Raw genomic sequence first — 16,188 nt, forward strand, 5'->3', positions numbered from 1 at the left:
TCCTCTGTAATTATGCAGATTAAAGATGTGGAAATTAATTAAAAAGTCAGGGAAATGATCTCACAGCAAAAACATCAATCCGATTCAGTCTCTTTCAGCCTGTCTCATGAACATCTGTCTCCTTGTCTTCCTGTCTTCTGTTCTTAGTGCACACACACACACACACACACACACACACACACACACACACACACACACACACACACACACGATTTTTAGTGGCAGGAGAAGACTTGTCTTAATTGCCAAAACAACAGCAGTAATAGCAATATAGCATGCATGCGCGCACGCACGCACGCACGCACACACACACAAACTACTTTTCTCTTCATTTCGCTATCTTTCACTCCTTTCTTCTCTTTGTCTTTTCATTCAATCTCTCGCGATTCAATTCATTCCAAACTTGTTAACTCACCAGCATGATAAGGCTTGTCTTACATTACCAGCCAGACATACATCACCAACAATGCTCTCTCTCTCTCTCTCTCTCTCTCTCTCTCTTTCAGTCTCTCCATTCCACAAACTCTTTCAGTCTCTCCATTCCACAAACTCTTTCAGTCTCTCCATTCCTCAAACTCTCTCTTAATCGCTCTCTTGTTTCGGTCCCCCCCCCTCTCTCTCTGACAGAAAGAATACGCAGCCTCAGCAAAGTGTAATCTCTCTTTTATTAGCAACAGCAAACACAGAAACAATGTATTTACTCCCCGCCTCTCCCTCTCTCCTCCCCCTATCCCGCTCTCCTCTCCCTCTTCTCCTCTCCCTCTCTCCCCCTCTGCTCTCCGTCTGCTCCTGTCCTCTCACAGCTTAATGAAGCACAAATCTCATCAGCCATCTTTTCATCAGCTCTGCCATCGACTCCTTCCTGTGCTTGGGCACAAAGCCTTTTAAACCTGCCTACAGTACTGATAGAAAGTTTGTTTCTCCTATTGGCTGATAACCAGGAAGAGTGTGCATAATTGGCGGTTTGGCTATAAAGCAGAATACAGAATAGATTTCCCCCCAAAACGTTCTTTGGTGCTAACACTACGAGTCAATGATGGACAGAGTTTGTTCTGTCTTTTTTGTGAAGAGGGTAAAAATGATACCATGGTAATCTTCATTTTATAAGCTAATGGACGTACTGTAGAGCAGCGTCTTGGAGCTATGCTGGTAGACCTGTTTATGATCAGTGTCTCTTGCAGAAACCGCACATCTTTCTAAAACTAACCTGTAGCCTATAGGTGAAATCCTCCATGTATAAAAGAAGTTTGGTGACCCTGAGACTGAGCCATAGTAGTGACGATATGGTGGCAAACAACAAAGATACACGAGGGGGGGGAGATCATCAGTTGTTCTTGTTGTGGAGATATAGCATGTCTGCAGGATGCTGATGAGCGCATATCAAAGCTTCTGTACCAAACGTACTAAATGATGACGTTGAATGCGAGATCGTTTGGGGAAGGAGGGGTGGATGTAGCTCTCATGGGGCAAAAGCGTTCTAAGCAGAAGTCTGGATGGGTCCTCCTGACCGTCAACTTGCTCCATATATAATATGTATTTAACTAGGCCTATATATTTATTAGCTTCAAAAATAGTATCTTTATTTTAAGTCAGATATATGTCGATTTTTATGTTGTTATTATATCTGTACACAGGGCTAGTCTGAAAAGAAGAGCCCAGGCTTTCAGTCTGTCTTGTTGCAATTATTGTAAATAGGCATTTGTTTTAATGCACCAACTTTTCATTCATTTGCTTCATTTCACCGCTTTTCATTGCTTCCTTTTCAAATTTATAATTTTATTTATCCCGACTCTTAGCCCTTCCAGTCAGTTTAATTCAATTCAAAACAATATAGTAATCTAATACAGTCGAGGTACTGGATGCCAATAATGGCTTTAATTCAATTTATGTGCAGACTATATGTGCATCAGTGTGTGAGTGTGTGTCTCCCTTCCTTTCTACTTCCTCCTAGTAGGGGTGGGGCTCTTCACGCCCCTCCCCGCTGCCGCTTTAGGAGGGACGGGGCTAGGAGAGGAGGGGGCGGGGCTGGGAGCGGTGGTCTTCGGCTGAGGCAGCTCAATGGGGAGTTTGGGAGGGATGATGGTTTTAGGGGTCAGAGCTGGTTTCGCCGCAGGAATTGACTCTCCGTGTTTGTACACACTGACCTGAAGAGAGAGAGAGAGAGAGAATGACATACACGAATTATAAAAGACTGTTGTACATATGTTAAACAAAGTGATAATAAGATCATTCTAGATTTTCCAACAGCTTTTAATCTATTAGTGAAGTAATGAGCTGTTGTGTTGCTGAAAGTAATGACACATTGTGGGGTTGTATGAAGGAAACCCCAGGGAAGCATGGGGAGAACATGCAAACTCCACACCACACAGAAAGGCCCTTTCGACGAGATGGCCCACCTGGGCACCGGGCACCGAGGGCATGGGGAGACATACCCACAATGCCAACAGTGTCCCAGGCGGGAATCGAACCCAGGATCTTCTTGATGTAAGGCGAGAGTGCGAGGCAAGAATGCGACAGTGCCACTGCTCCACCGGTCCGTTCCCCCCCCCCCGCCAATGTGCACATTGTAGAGCATGTAAGCATTTTGAGTCTCAAGGGAAGAATTTTGCAACTTATTTTGACTCTTTGTTAATTTTTCAGACTGAAACTGTAGTGAAAACTGAGCCAAAGCAATCGTAACAGCTCATTGATAATAATGAGACTGGTCCCCTCAAGTGCGGTCGTCTTTTACACAATAAGGTGGGACACATCTTCACATGCAGTGATGCTCTACTGATCTGTGTTCACACTGAACCAATAAGGTGGGACACATCTTCACATGCAGTGATGCTCTACTGATCTGTGTTCACACTGAACCATTTTCTGGCCCTGCTAAAAGAAAAAGCTCACAGCCAAAACTCAGCGGCATAACAGATCTGAGCCACATAAAAGTCTCATAACAAAATAATGTGACTGTTTAGGCACCGATGAAAAGATGAGATCTGTGCCACAGATGGTCAGAAAAATGGGATGTCCTTGTGCCAGAGTAAATCCAAACCGTTTGGAGGACACATCAGTGACACTCACCACAATGTCCACAGACTCTCCTCCGTATTTGTTCTGGACGATCATGGTATATCTGCCAGAATCATCCATGGAAACGCCTTTGATCGTCAGACTGGCAAACCGTCCCCCCTCCAGGGAAACCACGTACTGAAATGAAGGAGACCATGTTAAACAAGCCCAAATCGTAAGCCCACGGCACAGTGGCGTGTGCCATTCAGCTCTATCCGCTTGTTAAGCTGTCACATATGACCTCCCGACAATACGACTTCCGGGTCCAAGCGCCAAAGCATCCAAGCGTCTCTGCATTGTCAATATGCCGCAGTGCTGTGTCCCTCATTGTTGGAATAGATCCGAGACAAACAAAAATGATTAAACTGTCATTCTACCACTTTCCTTGCGATGAGAAAGAGAAGAGGAAACGGCTGCAGTTTATAAGGTACGTTGCAATTCGGAGAAAGTACGTAGAAAAACAAAGTTTGGCGCCAAGTCTAAACAGATTTAGATTTAGATTCAGATCTATAAAATGTCATGTTAAGTTAAAAAATGATCTTTAAAAAGATATCTAAAAAGATTCGCCATAGTTGTTTTGAATGAGGCGAATAAGGAGCGGTGCCGCTTGGCCCCGGAGGTGACGCGGGGTCAACGTCTGTCGTCAGTCATTTAACAATCGAATGGCGCCACGCCACCACCACCCACAGCCCCCTAGCCACTCCTCCTACGGGTCCCCCCCCCCCCCCACACAGTCCCCTAGCCACTCCTCCTACGCCCCCCCCCCACCACCCACAGCCCCCTAGCCAATCCTCCTACGGGTCCCCCCCCCCCCCACAGTCCCCTAGCCACTCCTCCTATGCCCACCCCCCCCCCACAGTTCCCTAGCCACTCCTCCTATGCCCCCCCCCCCCCCCACAGTCCCCTAGCCACTCCTCCTACGGGTCCCCCCCCCCCACAGTCCCCTAGCCACTCCTCCTATGCCCCCCCCCCCACAGTCCCCTAGCCACTCCTCCTACGCCCCCCCCCCCCACACACACACACAGTCCCCTAGCCACTCCTCCTATGGGTCCCCCCCCCCACACAGTCCCCTAGCCACTCCTCCTATGCCCTCCTATGTCACTTCCAGTGTCATGAGTACATGGAAAAGGGGCGTGCAAACCGGATCTCGGGGTCATGTCATGTGATCGATTATTTGTCCCTCAAACTAAGTAAAAGACCCCATAAACCTGGATTTTTCATTACTGCCTTTTAGTCAAATTGAGATCAAATAATTGTTGCCAAAAATGTTAGCTAATGGACACAGATGGAAAACATTTTGAATTGCACAAACGCATTGACACCTGTTGTATAAAAGCCATAATATCATGTGATATTTCGGTGACAACAACAACAGTACTAAGAGAGCAAATAACTCATACCTGGCAAAATGGACAACAGCACCCTACTGCTGGTAGGCAGCACCTGCACCTACTACTACAGTCAGTTAGTATGTACTGCACTCTGTATTTGCTGTGCAGTTATATATTTATGCCTATTTATTATAGTCCGGAGTGCAGTGTAATATTCTCTAGATGTGTAAATATTTATGTTTGTTTTGTTTTTCTATTCCCATCTTCAATAGCTTCCCATCAGTGCAATGAGTCAGACTCACCACTATGAACATACTGTACTGCTTTCTTCATAATACTACATCATACATACCCTACCTCCAGCTACCTCCAAAAGACACCTACTCTGTAAATGTCTAGTTCTAATACAACTGTTTATTTATAATTCACTCATCAAATTCCTAGCGTGTGCAAACTTGCCCTTATTCTAAAACTGGCTCTGATCCCTGCCATAGCAAATATAATCACAGTAGAGCACATTCAGTGTCTGTTACTGTGGCTGAAGAAGTTCACCTGGTCATCAGGTTCCACATCTGCTCCATTCTTCATCCATGACACCTGAGGCTTGGGGTCACCACAGACTGTGCACGTCAGACTGAGGGTCTGTAGACGCACACAAAGACAACCGCTTGTTATATACACACACACAAGGGTACACACTCACACAGGTAGACGTAACACACACACACACGCGCGCGCGCACACACATCACCTTCTTTTCCATAATGGTGACCACATCAGGCAGTCCTCCCAGCACCTTACCGCGGTCTGAAACAAAAACATTATTCATGTTATCCATCATTATTATTTCTTATTAAATTGATGGAGTTTTAGATGTACCTTAATTGTCTAAGCCACAAATAAATAAGCAGTGATTAATATGCATTCATATTGTGGGGGAAGTACAGTAAACTCGTGTACAGGGGAAATATCAGCTGTTGTAAACAGACAAAAAATGATGAAACAGAGGCACGGTACAGATAGACAAAGATGGAGGGATGCACTCACTCTTCTCGGCGTAGGCCTCGGCCCTGAGAGAAACACACACACACACACACACACACACACACACACACACACACACACACAGAAGTTAGCAATCTCTATTTCCAAAGCTGACACACACTAACAATATTAGTGCTGACAGGCATAACAAATTAAACTAAATTATTCAATTGACAAAACCTCTGCTCTATCCAAAGAAAGTTCAAGCTGACATGTTTTTTCTATGGCTGTCCCTTAGGTTAAGTGTCTTTACTGCACTTTTTACATGGACATGTTACACGGACATGTTACACAGACATGTTACACGGACATGTTACATGGACCCCAGTATATCACTTTAAATTACTTTTACTTTGCACTTCATCATTTATCATTTGAGATTGTTCTGTTTGCTCCATCTTCTATCATTGCTGTGATCACTGCATGCTGCACAGACAAATTCCTCTTTTGTAACATGATTGATTTCTCACTATGGTTATTACAATTATCTTGAATCTCCAATCTTGAAGTTCATTTTGATCTTTCTATCAGTTGCAACGCCGGGATATTGTAACATGCATTTGCTGGTCATGGTTGCAAATGACTTCTATTTGTGGGGGAATTTGGAGAAAAGAATGATGATCTAATTTAACGCCGCCAGTTTTCCTGTTGACAGCCGGTTTCCACTACCTGGCTGTGCTCGCTGAGTCTGTAACATCAAATCTGTTTCCGTTTTGGATCAGTAACAGCGGTCAGATGGTCTGCCACAGTGTACACACACTGGGTGTAGGGCCAACCTGCCCAATTTCCCCAGTGGCCAAATCTAATATTGCTCTGTAATAACTTGGTTGGGCTAGTTTGTCTGAGTGGGTCCTGGCATGGGAGGGATGGAGAGGCGCAGCCTCAGGACCAGATGGCTCGGGGAACTATGGGCTGTCCTGGCATGATGATGCACAATCAAAAGAGCAAGAGGCGGTCACTTGTTTTCAATGTGTTTGTTGAATTCGCTGCTCAAACGTCTCTCTCTGCATGTTAATTACAAGAGGGAATTGGACCAGGTTCCACTCCACATGCGATGTTTGGACTTTCATTCAGTTTTTTCTAAATGGATTTGCTCAATTCTGTGTGGAGGGCTTCACTTTGGCCCCAAAGGATCTCAGCTACCTGGCTGCTTCTACTTTTCATATCAACTTAAAAGAGAACTTTGCTGCTCTTCAGCTCTCGATCCATCTGAAATCTTGATATAGTGTGAAAAACGATGGGTCTTTGATGTTCCCTCTGTCTCTGGGGGCGGCTTCAGGATCTGCTCTACTTCCTGGAACCAGTGACGTCGGGGAGTAGAGCCGGCTCACAGGGCTGTTATTCGAGCTACAGATTGTACTTATTCATTTTTGTATGCGCACGTCCACGGAGAATTGGATTGAGAGCTTTAACGAGCCATAACCAGCCATAGAGACACTGCAAGAAATAGCCCATCACGGGGGAAAGCTCTCCATTCACTTCCAAACACCAGCATCATTTTCCTTGAATTAAACATAGCTGAAAGCTGTTGTGTGGTGGGCTGCACAGACAACAAATGTAAAAAATCGCCAATTAAAGTTTTTTTGTACTCCCGAGCAAAACAAGGAAGCCGTTGAGAATTGGCGAGAAGAAAAATGTGGCTCTAGCTGTCAAGGAAGTAAGTTGGAGTGTTCATCTTCCATATATAATATGATCTTTGTGTGCAACACGTGACATAGGAGAATGCCAGGATTGTGGGGGGAGTATTTGTTTTTCCCCCTTTTGGGCGTGGTTTCTGAATGATGACGCGCTCTGCAGTGTCCCTATACCAGCTGGCAGGGCGGAGTTTCTGCAGGCAGATGAACAGGGAGCACCTGGTGCAGGCAACATGGAGGGAAGGTAAACATTGCTGATCTGCATATAGCACCCACATTGTAATGATACAAAGCGTCTTCTTTTTTTGACCGCGGGTCAGATTCGAACCCGGGTCGGCCGCGTGAAGGACTAAGCCTTTGTGGTACGCGCTCTACCAGGAGAGCCACCGGGACGGGACTCCCCGATACAAAAGCAGCAATGTTTTCCATTAAGTTGAAATTAATACATAGTACATACTGGAATTTACCGACCACCCAAGTGTTGGATTTTGTGATATTCACCAAGGTTTGTGTCTGAGAATAACCTTATTCGGAAGCGTTGTTGATCCATCATAAATCAAAACAGCTCCGCCATACTCTGGCACAAATATCACAGATGCAAATCATTTACAGGAGGATTTTCACCCTTAGAATTTCAACCACGAGTAGAACATTTTAAATGTGGAGATTAAACTCTATATCAATGTCATCTCTTGTAGAAGTAGAGGCAAACCTTGTGCTTTAAGTTTGAACAAGTATGACAAATCGTTTCCAGCACATACACATAAATAAGAATGGAAATAGTGAGATAAATCATCTTTCAACATAAAATATGATTTGAGCAGGTTAGTGAGTGCTTAGAGTTGTTCATTTGACTGATGATGAAGAGTCATCATCAAAGTGCTAAAAGCTAAGTGAGTTCAAATGATGATAAATGTGAATGCAATGATTCATCTTTTGATATACAGAGATATTTGGGAGTGTCGTCTTACTTGAGTTTCATGAACTCGGCGAAGGCTTTCTCATAAACTGTAAAGAGACAAAAACATCGTTTCACTACCACCATTTGTAACACACACGTATTATCTACAGCAGGCCTTTTCAAAGTCTGAGACTATGGGCCTCCCCTCAGACAAAGCTTGGAAAAAGGTGCCTCCCCCTAGTTTACTTGCTTAGTTTCGCTAAATTCTTGGATGCCTATGGGATCATGATTATGTTATTTGATCCCATACCCAACAATTGAGGCAGAATAGCCTGATATCACTGTTTGACATACTGGCAACAAGTACATTAAAAAGGTCTGTGTGAAGGCATTTATTTGTTTCTGAGTGACTCTGGGAAAGTGAGAGACACACAATAATTCTCCAAAACGACATATCTCTTAACTATCTCGAGCCAAATCACACACTTTAGGCTATTCTATGTGATTTGATCACTTTTTCTAACTAATGTACTAACTAATGCAATGTTTTTCCCCCCACTTCCATTCACTGAGTGTCCCTGAAACGGTTTGGAGCCCCCCTGCGGAGGCCCACCTCCCACTTTGAAAACCTCTGCTCTACAGTACTTACTGTAAACTATCAATCATTTCTTAATCCACATCTTTGCAGGCAGCTCAGAGCTCCGGACAAAACAATTGAGAACAGAGAGGATTTCTCCTCTATTATCAGGATTGTAAAGTGAGAGAGAAAGTTAGAGAGAGACAGAGAGAGAGAGAGACTGACTGACTGAGTGAGAGTGAGTGTGTGTGTGTGTGTGTGTGTGTGTGTGTGTGTGTGTGTGTGTGTGTGTGTGTGTGTGTGTGTGTGTGTGTGTGTGTGTGTGTGTGTGTGTGTGTGTGTGTGAATGTGTGTGTGCACGTGCGTGTACTAACCATCTCCACTGAGGTCCAGAGTGCGCTTGTGTGTGTTTTCAGGGTCGGTGATCACAATTGAGTACATTCCTTTATCTTTCTCTAGAGGCTCCATCACCTGTCAATCAATCAATCAATCAATCAATCAATCAATCAATCAATCAATCAGTCTGTCCATCGCACTATATTCTACATAATTCGCGGTCAACAAATTATCTACCGGTACATATTAACAATTGTAAAGGTCCATGACAAAAGATAAGAAAGCATAAAATCAGATAAATAAATATATTGTGCCAGTCATTATAAAGTCGTATAAAGTTTAGAGTTTCACTTTAGAATTGTAACGTTAATCGACTTTCACATATAAAGGTGATTATAACATGTATAATCGACATGTGCATTTTCCCCACAAGGGATTATTCCATTCCTCATAGTTTATTATAGCTTTATATAAAGTTTTACATCACCACCCCTGCTGAAGGCAACGTCACAGATGATGAACTTCATCACATCTATTTTCCATGAAATATTTGAAATGAATCGATTTTTCTTTGTAAAAAGTTCCCCAGTTATCATCAGCTTAAGAAGCATGCCACATGTCACACGTCAGAGGGTTATACCTCCATCGTCGCCATTGCAGCGGTTCCTCCAATCACAATCTTTTCACTGTGGGCGAGCTTCGACTCACTGTGACGAGAGGAAAGGGGAGAGGAGGTTAGCGTGCGCGCGCGTGTGTGTGTGTGTGTGTGTGTGTGAGAGAGAGAGAGAGAGAGAGAGAGAGAGAGAGAGAGAGAGAATGAAGCTGTGTCAGAGGTAATGGGAAATCATGTTTACATGCCTGCCTAATGTTATGCCTGGAGATACCAATTTCTCCCTATTGCTCTGTGTCTCTCTCACAACAGAGGACAGGGAGAGGGTAAAAATCTCATCTCCATAATTTCTGTTCTCTGAATAATTGAATAATAGAAAAGCCTCTCCAACCCCCTGCCTTCTTTCTCGCTGTCTTTCTCTCTCCCACTCCTCTCTTTAAGTGCTTATGTCTCTCTCCCTCTCTCTCTCTCTCTCTCTCTCTGTTTTTATTCCCCTGCATCTATATCTATTTTTCTCTTTCAACACCCTTTGTCTGTTCACTCTCTGCTTCACTCCCGCCGTCTTTTTAAGATGGAGCATTTTGAAGTGCAAAAAAACAACAACAACAACCCTCGCTTCCTTACAGAAAATGATAGGGATATGATTTCCCTCATAAATTGGAGTAATTTTACCGCTACACCCAGTATTATGAAAACACTTGTCAACAGCCGTCAACAAGTGGCTTATTGTTTTTGCCAGATCCAGTTTCAATTCACACATAAAATGTTGACAAGAGAGAGGAGAGCAACATTAAGTGTTTTTGGTCAGTATATGTTTACAGGAAAACTTCAAACAACTTCTAGTCCTACAGGTAATACTACTTCTATTCCTACTGTATGTGTATTCCTCTCCTATTACTAGGATACCTACTGTTACTTCTTTACTGCTGCTGCTGCTACTACTACTACTACTACTACTACTACTACTGCTACTGCAACTACAACAACTACTATGAATACTGCTACTAATAATAATAGTTCCTTACCCGTGCACCCAGGTGATGTTCATCTCGGAGGTGTAATACTTCATGTGACATTGCATCTGAATGCCAGTTGCTGTGCAGTTAATTACCAGCTCTGCTGCACTGGCACCTAGGGGAGTTGACGAGGGGAATGGGGAGACAAAATGAAATCAGATTTATATACCGGTATACATATATATATATATATATATATATATATATATATATATATATATATATATATATATTCCATATATATATATATTCCAAAAAAGTATATGTTGCATGATCTAGCGGCTAGATCATGCAACATATACTTTCTTTTAGAATTAATCACATCAAATCACGCTCCTGAGTTATTCCTATGTTTCTATGTTACATTGAAGAAAAGGTGTTAGTGACTGCCGACCACACATTGGTACAAGTGCCTCGCACCTGGTCACATCGCCATGGTTTCCCGCGTGATCACAGTAATGAACTCTCTCTCCTGTGCAACTATCCTGCTACTGTACAACAGTGACTGTCGCCTGTCAAGTGCCTGTCGCTTCACATAGGAGGAGAAGTCTTCTCCACACTGACACTGTGGCAGCGCACTGGCATTTCAAAAAGATTGCACCACATGATGACATGATGGCCTAATGCTTACAGCATAACAACCTCTGCTACATGCTGATATACTGTGTGTGTGTGTGTGTGTGTGTGTGTGTGTGTGTGTGTGTGTGTGTGTGTGTGTGTGTGTGTGTGTGCGTGCGCGCGCGCGCGCGCGTGCGTGCGTGTGTGTGTATGCGTTGTAGTAGTGACTGTAGCAGAGGGATTTCAAAGCAGAAATCTACCGGCAAGATGATGGATTTATCTGAGTGAATGTGTGCATGCATGCATGTAACCATGTTAAATAAACCATGTTAAATACATGTGTGTGCGTGTGTGTGTGTGTGTGTGTGTGTGTGTGTGTGTGTGTATGTGTGTGTGAATGCTACCATCATCATGAATTATAGTATAGCAACATTACCATGGTAATACACTATATACTATATATAGTGTATTACTATATATAGTATATAGTGTGTATAGTATGTATATCTGGATGTTTAGAATCGTGTTTTATGTGGATGTTTATCGAGTGTGTGTGTGTGTGTGTGTGTGTGTGTGTGTGTGTGTGTGTGTGTGTGTGTGTGTGTGTGTGTGTGTGTGTGTGTGTGTGTGTGTGTGTGTGACAAATACCTACCAGCCAGGTGGTTGAGTTTGTTTATCGCATCGTCAAAGACTAGGAGAGAGGCAGAGAGAGAGGTGGGGTCAGGGACAGGGCCAGACGGAAGCAAAGTCACCATGCTGCCCTCTGGTGGCTGCATTCAAAGCTCGGTAAGAAAAGGTTGAAACGACACGTGACATGACAGTGGCTGTGCTTACATGCATGTTGTAACATGGCCATAATATGTCTTACTTTGGGTACGGTTTCATTTGGGTTAAGCTGTTGCCATGCATGATTGATATACCTCTGATTGAGTATCCCTGTCGCCATGAATAAATCAAAACCTATATTCCTGTCAACCTGTGGTGTCCCGCTGGTCCCGCCCAGAGAAAATGGTCCATCACCACCAACAAAGTAAGAAAAGATGCACCTACCAGCTGCGCCTCAGTGACTAAATAAAAGTTATTACCAATAGCGGGGATAGAAATGATGATTTCAATAGGAACAGTCATGCTCAAAGGTAAGTCCTGCCAAGCCATCAAAATATACATACTGTACCCTGTGTGAGTCTGAGGTTACATGCCACAGTGTCAAGTTTAATATCAGAATACGGCACGCATCTTAACCTGTGTTCTTGTACTGCTATGGTAGTACCAGCTTACCTGGGTTATTCTAAAGGAATTATGACGTTTATATGAGTCTACCCAATACTGGGTTACTCGGGGTTAAAACAGTATTCTCTGTGCATGTACACATATCCACTGATTCAACTTCCAAATACAAACATCTTATTATTATACTGTAGTAATGAAACAAAGGCAGCTAATGACAAAATCGTTTTTATAAGGCATTGTTGCAGTTCATTCGTTGTTGTTGTTCAGTTAGTCAATCAGCTGGTCAGTCAAAGTCAATTACTGTCCTCGTTAGTTATAATTAAAGTAATTTAAGGTCAATTTACCTTTTCCAGAGATGTCAATTTGGCTCATGTCTTTTCCTCTGTCATCGCTGATGGTGGCCTTATAGATTCCTGTGGTCTTTAGGGAGAACTGATGGCGAGACAAAACGTGGGGACATTACATGGCTTTCTTGAATACTGAATTTTGATTGGCCAACGATGCTCAGAGGTGGGTGGCCAGAGTAAGTGCAACTATAAACTAGTCTAGAAATAACCGCCTCGCGGTTGTATGCCTCCGCCGACAAGCCAAGTTGCATTCTACATCCATGTCTGTCCAGACTCGTAAAATATATGTATATATATGTGTATTTTTTGGTCAGTTTTTGGTATAGTTATCACTATAATGACATGTATGATACCAGTGAATAATTTCCAGTGAGAAACATGCTATCTTCACCTAGGGACTATTTTTTACAGAGGAGTGCAGGGGACAGATAGGTCATAGGGCGCTTCGTCACATGGTATAACAACAATCAACTTGAAACTCAATATTAGCAAAACCAATGAGCTTGTATACATTTATTATGTTGTATATGTAACAACATATTTAACATGTGTTAACTTAGCCACTACGGTTAGAAAATCACTAAGCTACTTCCTGGTATGTGGCTGTACAGGTGGATTGCCCATGGCCATATAACATAGCAGCTCACATCATTTTAACAAAACCAGTTTTAGAAACAGAGACTCCTGATCCAAATTCTAAGTATACAGTAATAGTATAGTGGTACAGTAGTAATATTCCCTTACCATTTTACTTGACAGTGGCTGACTAGTGACTAGTACTGATCTAATTCAACTCTGTTTGTGTATTGTCATGTATGGTACACAGAGTAATGGTAGTAACATAATATAATAATATTAATAATATTATTAATATTAATATATAATAATATAATTTAATATTAATTACCAAAGTATAATTACCAGTTTAATTGGCAGTTTGCAGACTCCAGATCCAAGGTCAGGTTTCACATCAGGGATGATCTCTGTATCCTCTTTATACCAGTGGAACTGAGATTCCTTTTTCAAGTTAGCAACCTGCAATGCAAAACATATCATCATACTAAAGCATAAAACATATCATCATACTAAAGCATAAAACATACCGGTAATTCTATTTAACAGGGCTAATATGAATCTACTATGAATCTACAAACCAGGCCTGGCGCCACGGGGGGGTGGGGCTTGTACTCCAAAAGTTAAATTTTAACGAAACCAAATTGTCCCCTCACAATTTTTAACTACCCCCTCAGTCACTTCATCCTGGTGGAGGGCCTGCTACAAACTAATTCATGCCATTTGAACACTGTATGTGTAAGAAGAAAGACACTTGTGGAATGGTCAGACAGGCAGGTCTCCCATTTGTATTGAATGTACAGTAAAAATTAAATAATTATGTATTATTTGTCTATGTGTTTACCTTGCAGACCAGAGCGACAGAGCAATCATCTCCAACCTGAAGTGTCAGGAACTCACTAAAATGGGGACCTGTGGTAGAGGAGGAGGATGAAGGGGACAGGGACAGAGACAGGGACAGGGACAGAGACAGGGAAGGAATTCTCAGTTTGGGATTAAATTGGTCATGTGCCATGAGAAACCGCTCCATGACTGAGTGCCAACATATCATTTGAAGTAATGATGGCCTAGCTCTAGCTTTCACAGTAAAGTGCTTGTATTTGTTAGTAGTTGGAGGCGATGTCTGAGGGTGCTTTCTCACTGGCGTCCAGGTACCGTTCCCGAGCACAACTTGTCCCCAAATTGACCCCAGTTTCGGAACATTTGACAAGTGTGAACGTTGCGTTCCGTTCCGTTCTGCGCCCGGGCGCACAACAGGGAACCGTGACAGGATCCACTTGAAAAGGTGGTCTGGGGAGCGCTTTGGCGTGCCCGAGCACGGAACACTTGCGAGTGTGAAAGCCAACCGTTTCGAACCACATAGACAACACACGGGTGAGGATAAACTCCAGTCATAGTTGATGACGCAAGTGCACTCTGTTCCGTTTCCGAGCGCAGAAGAAATGTTGTAATGTGAAAGCTGACCAGCGGGGGAGAGGGGCAATAGTTCCCCGGTGCAGAACGGAACGGAACGAAAGCAATCTTTCCCAGTGAGAAAGCACCCTGAGACTAACTAGAGTGAAGTTCACACAGGTTAGTGGATGTTCTGTGTTTCTTACCCTCCTTGACTCTGATGTACTCTCTCCTCTGGTACTCGGCCTCTGCCAGCGCTGCCTTGAAAGCTACACACACACACACACACACACACAGTAATGAAATGATCAAAGCATTGCGTTGCTCTGTATGCTTTCTGTGCATTAGCTAGTTTCTATGGTTTCCTACATACGAAATGAAATAATAAAGTATACAAAGTCAGACATCAGCATGTGAATCTCAGGGTGTCCTGAATACATAATTGATTTAAAAAACCTCCTACAGCCATCGTGACACTTGATCTATCATTTGCATAAATTTCCAAAATATTAATCTAATATACCAGTGGTGTAGTGCTAGCAACAGCAGAGCTAATTTTACTGTGATTCTCCTTCCAATCACTTATGTGTGATGCTGACATCAATGTAATACCTCAAACAGAATGCCAGACCTTATTGTCAGTCGACAACTGTTAGATCTTTTAGCTACCATGTAAAGAGTTAGCTGTTAGTTTGTTTCGGCCAGTTTTGGCCAAACAGCACTTGAGCCCGGTTTGACCCGTTTCTTAAATCAGTGCCTGATGCTGAGCGTGACCAAAGTCAGACGTGACTGCTGGATACAAGACCACACAGACCATCTCTTACCATCTCCAATCAGCACCAGTGAGCTCTGTCCTTTGCCTCCTCCATCTGTGATCTGGCAGGTGAACGTCCCTTCATTCTCATCAGTGAAATGGTCCAGGATGAACTCAATCACACCCGTAGACACGTCATGACCCATCTTGTTGGGCTGCAGTGAGAGAGAGAGAGATGGTGAGAAACAGACAGAATGAAGAGAGACATTAGTGACAGAGAGAGAGAGACAGAGAGACAGAGAAGCCGATTGGCTGATTGTTAAAGGTGAATTACACAACTGTTAGAGCCAAGCAATGGAGTGTCATGTTAGTTAATGCAGGACACAGTTGACCAATCACAAATCAATTCACACTGAATCCTGATATACTGCACAGGCTGCTGCAGCCAAGCTACTGCTGGGTCATTTCTTGACTGTGATCTTGGGTGTGACAGTACGAGATGCAGGTGATTGCATCATCATCGTACCCACGATCACAGTAAAGGATGCCCTCTTGGTTATTATTGCTATAACAATTACAATTACATTCTAAACTGGTTTTATTCGTCACGATGATTCATTTTCTCGATGGAATTTGAAACAACCCTCATGGATTTCCCCTTCAAATCATTAAATATACAGATTGCATTCCACTGAAAATGTTTGATAGTCATTGTCAGAGCTGTATACTTGATCGTTTGCCTATTTTAAGTCATCTGCAATGTTGCTCAATTGAAGTATGTCAGCCAGTAGTGCATCATGGGAATTATGCCAACTTTGCGCCCCTATTTGG

At 43.1% G+C, this 16,188-nt stretch overlaps 1 protein-coding gene across 1 annotated transcript in view; it reads right to left on the minus strand.

The window, feature by feature from the left end:
- Nucleotides 1–772: 772 nt before the first annotated feature.
- myom2b (myomesin 2b) overlaps nt 773–16,188 on the minus strand; it is a gene marked incomplete at its 5' end in the record, with an annotated part of 40,423 nt that continues 25,007 nt past the window's right edge. The window contains 15 exons of the mRNA XM_083650632.1: nt 773–2,144; nt 3,067–3,192; nt 4,938–5,027; nt 5,137–5,192; nt 5,433–5,455; nt 8,035–8,071; nt 8,916–9,012; nt 9,518–9,584; nt 10,513–10,618; nt 11,714–11,752; nt 12,636–12,723; nt 13,560–13,673; nt 14,056–14,123; nt 14,810–14,872; nt 15,428–15,572. Coding sequence (XP_083506758.1) covers nt 1,938–2,144; nt 3,067–3,192; nt 4,938–5,027; nt 5,137–5,192; nt 5,433–5,455; nt 8,035–8,071; nt 8,916–9,012; nt 9,518–9,584; nt 10,513–10,618; nt 11,714–11,752; nt 12,636–12,723; nt 13,560–13,673; nt 14,056–14,123; nt 14,810–14,872; nt 15,428–15,572 — 1,326 coding nt within the window. The 3' untranslated portion in view covers nt 773–1,937. The remainder of the gene's footprint in view (nt 2,145–3,066; nt 3,193–4,937; nt 5,028–5,136; nt 5,193–5,432; nt 5,456–8,034; nt 8,072–8,915; nt 9,013–9,517; nt 9,585–10,512; nt 10,619–11,713; nt 11,753–12,635; nt 12,724–13,559; nt 13,674–14,055; nt 14,124–14,809; nt 14,873–15,427; nt 15,573–16,188) is intronic.

Source organism: Poromitra crassiceps (assembly GCF_964638095.1).
Source record: "Poromitra crassiceps genome assembly, chromosome: 14".
Taxonomy (NCBI): domain Eukaryota; kingdom Metazoa; phylum Chordata; class Actinopteri; order Beryciformes; family Melamphaidae; genus Poromitra; species Poromitra crassiceps.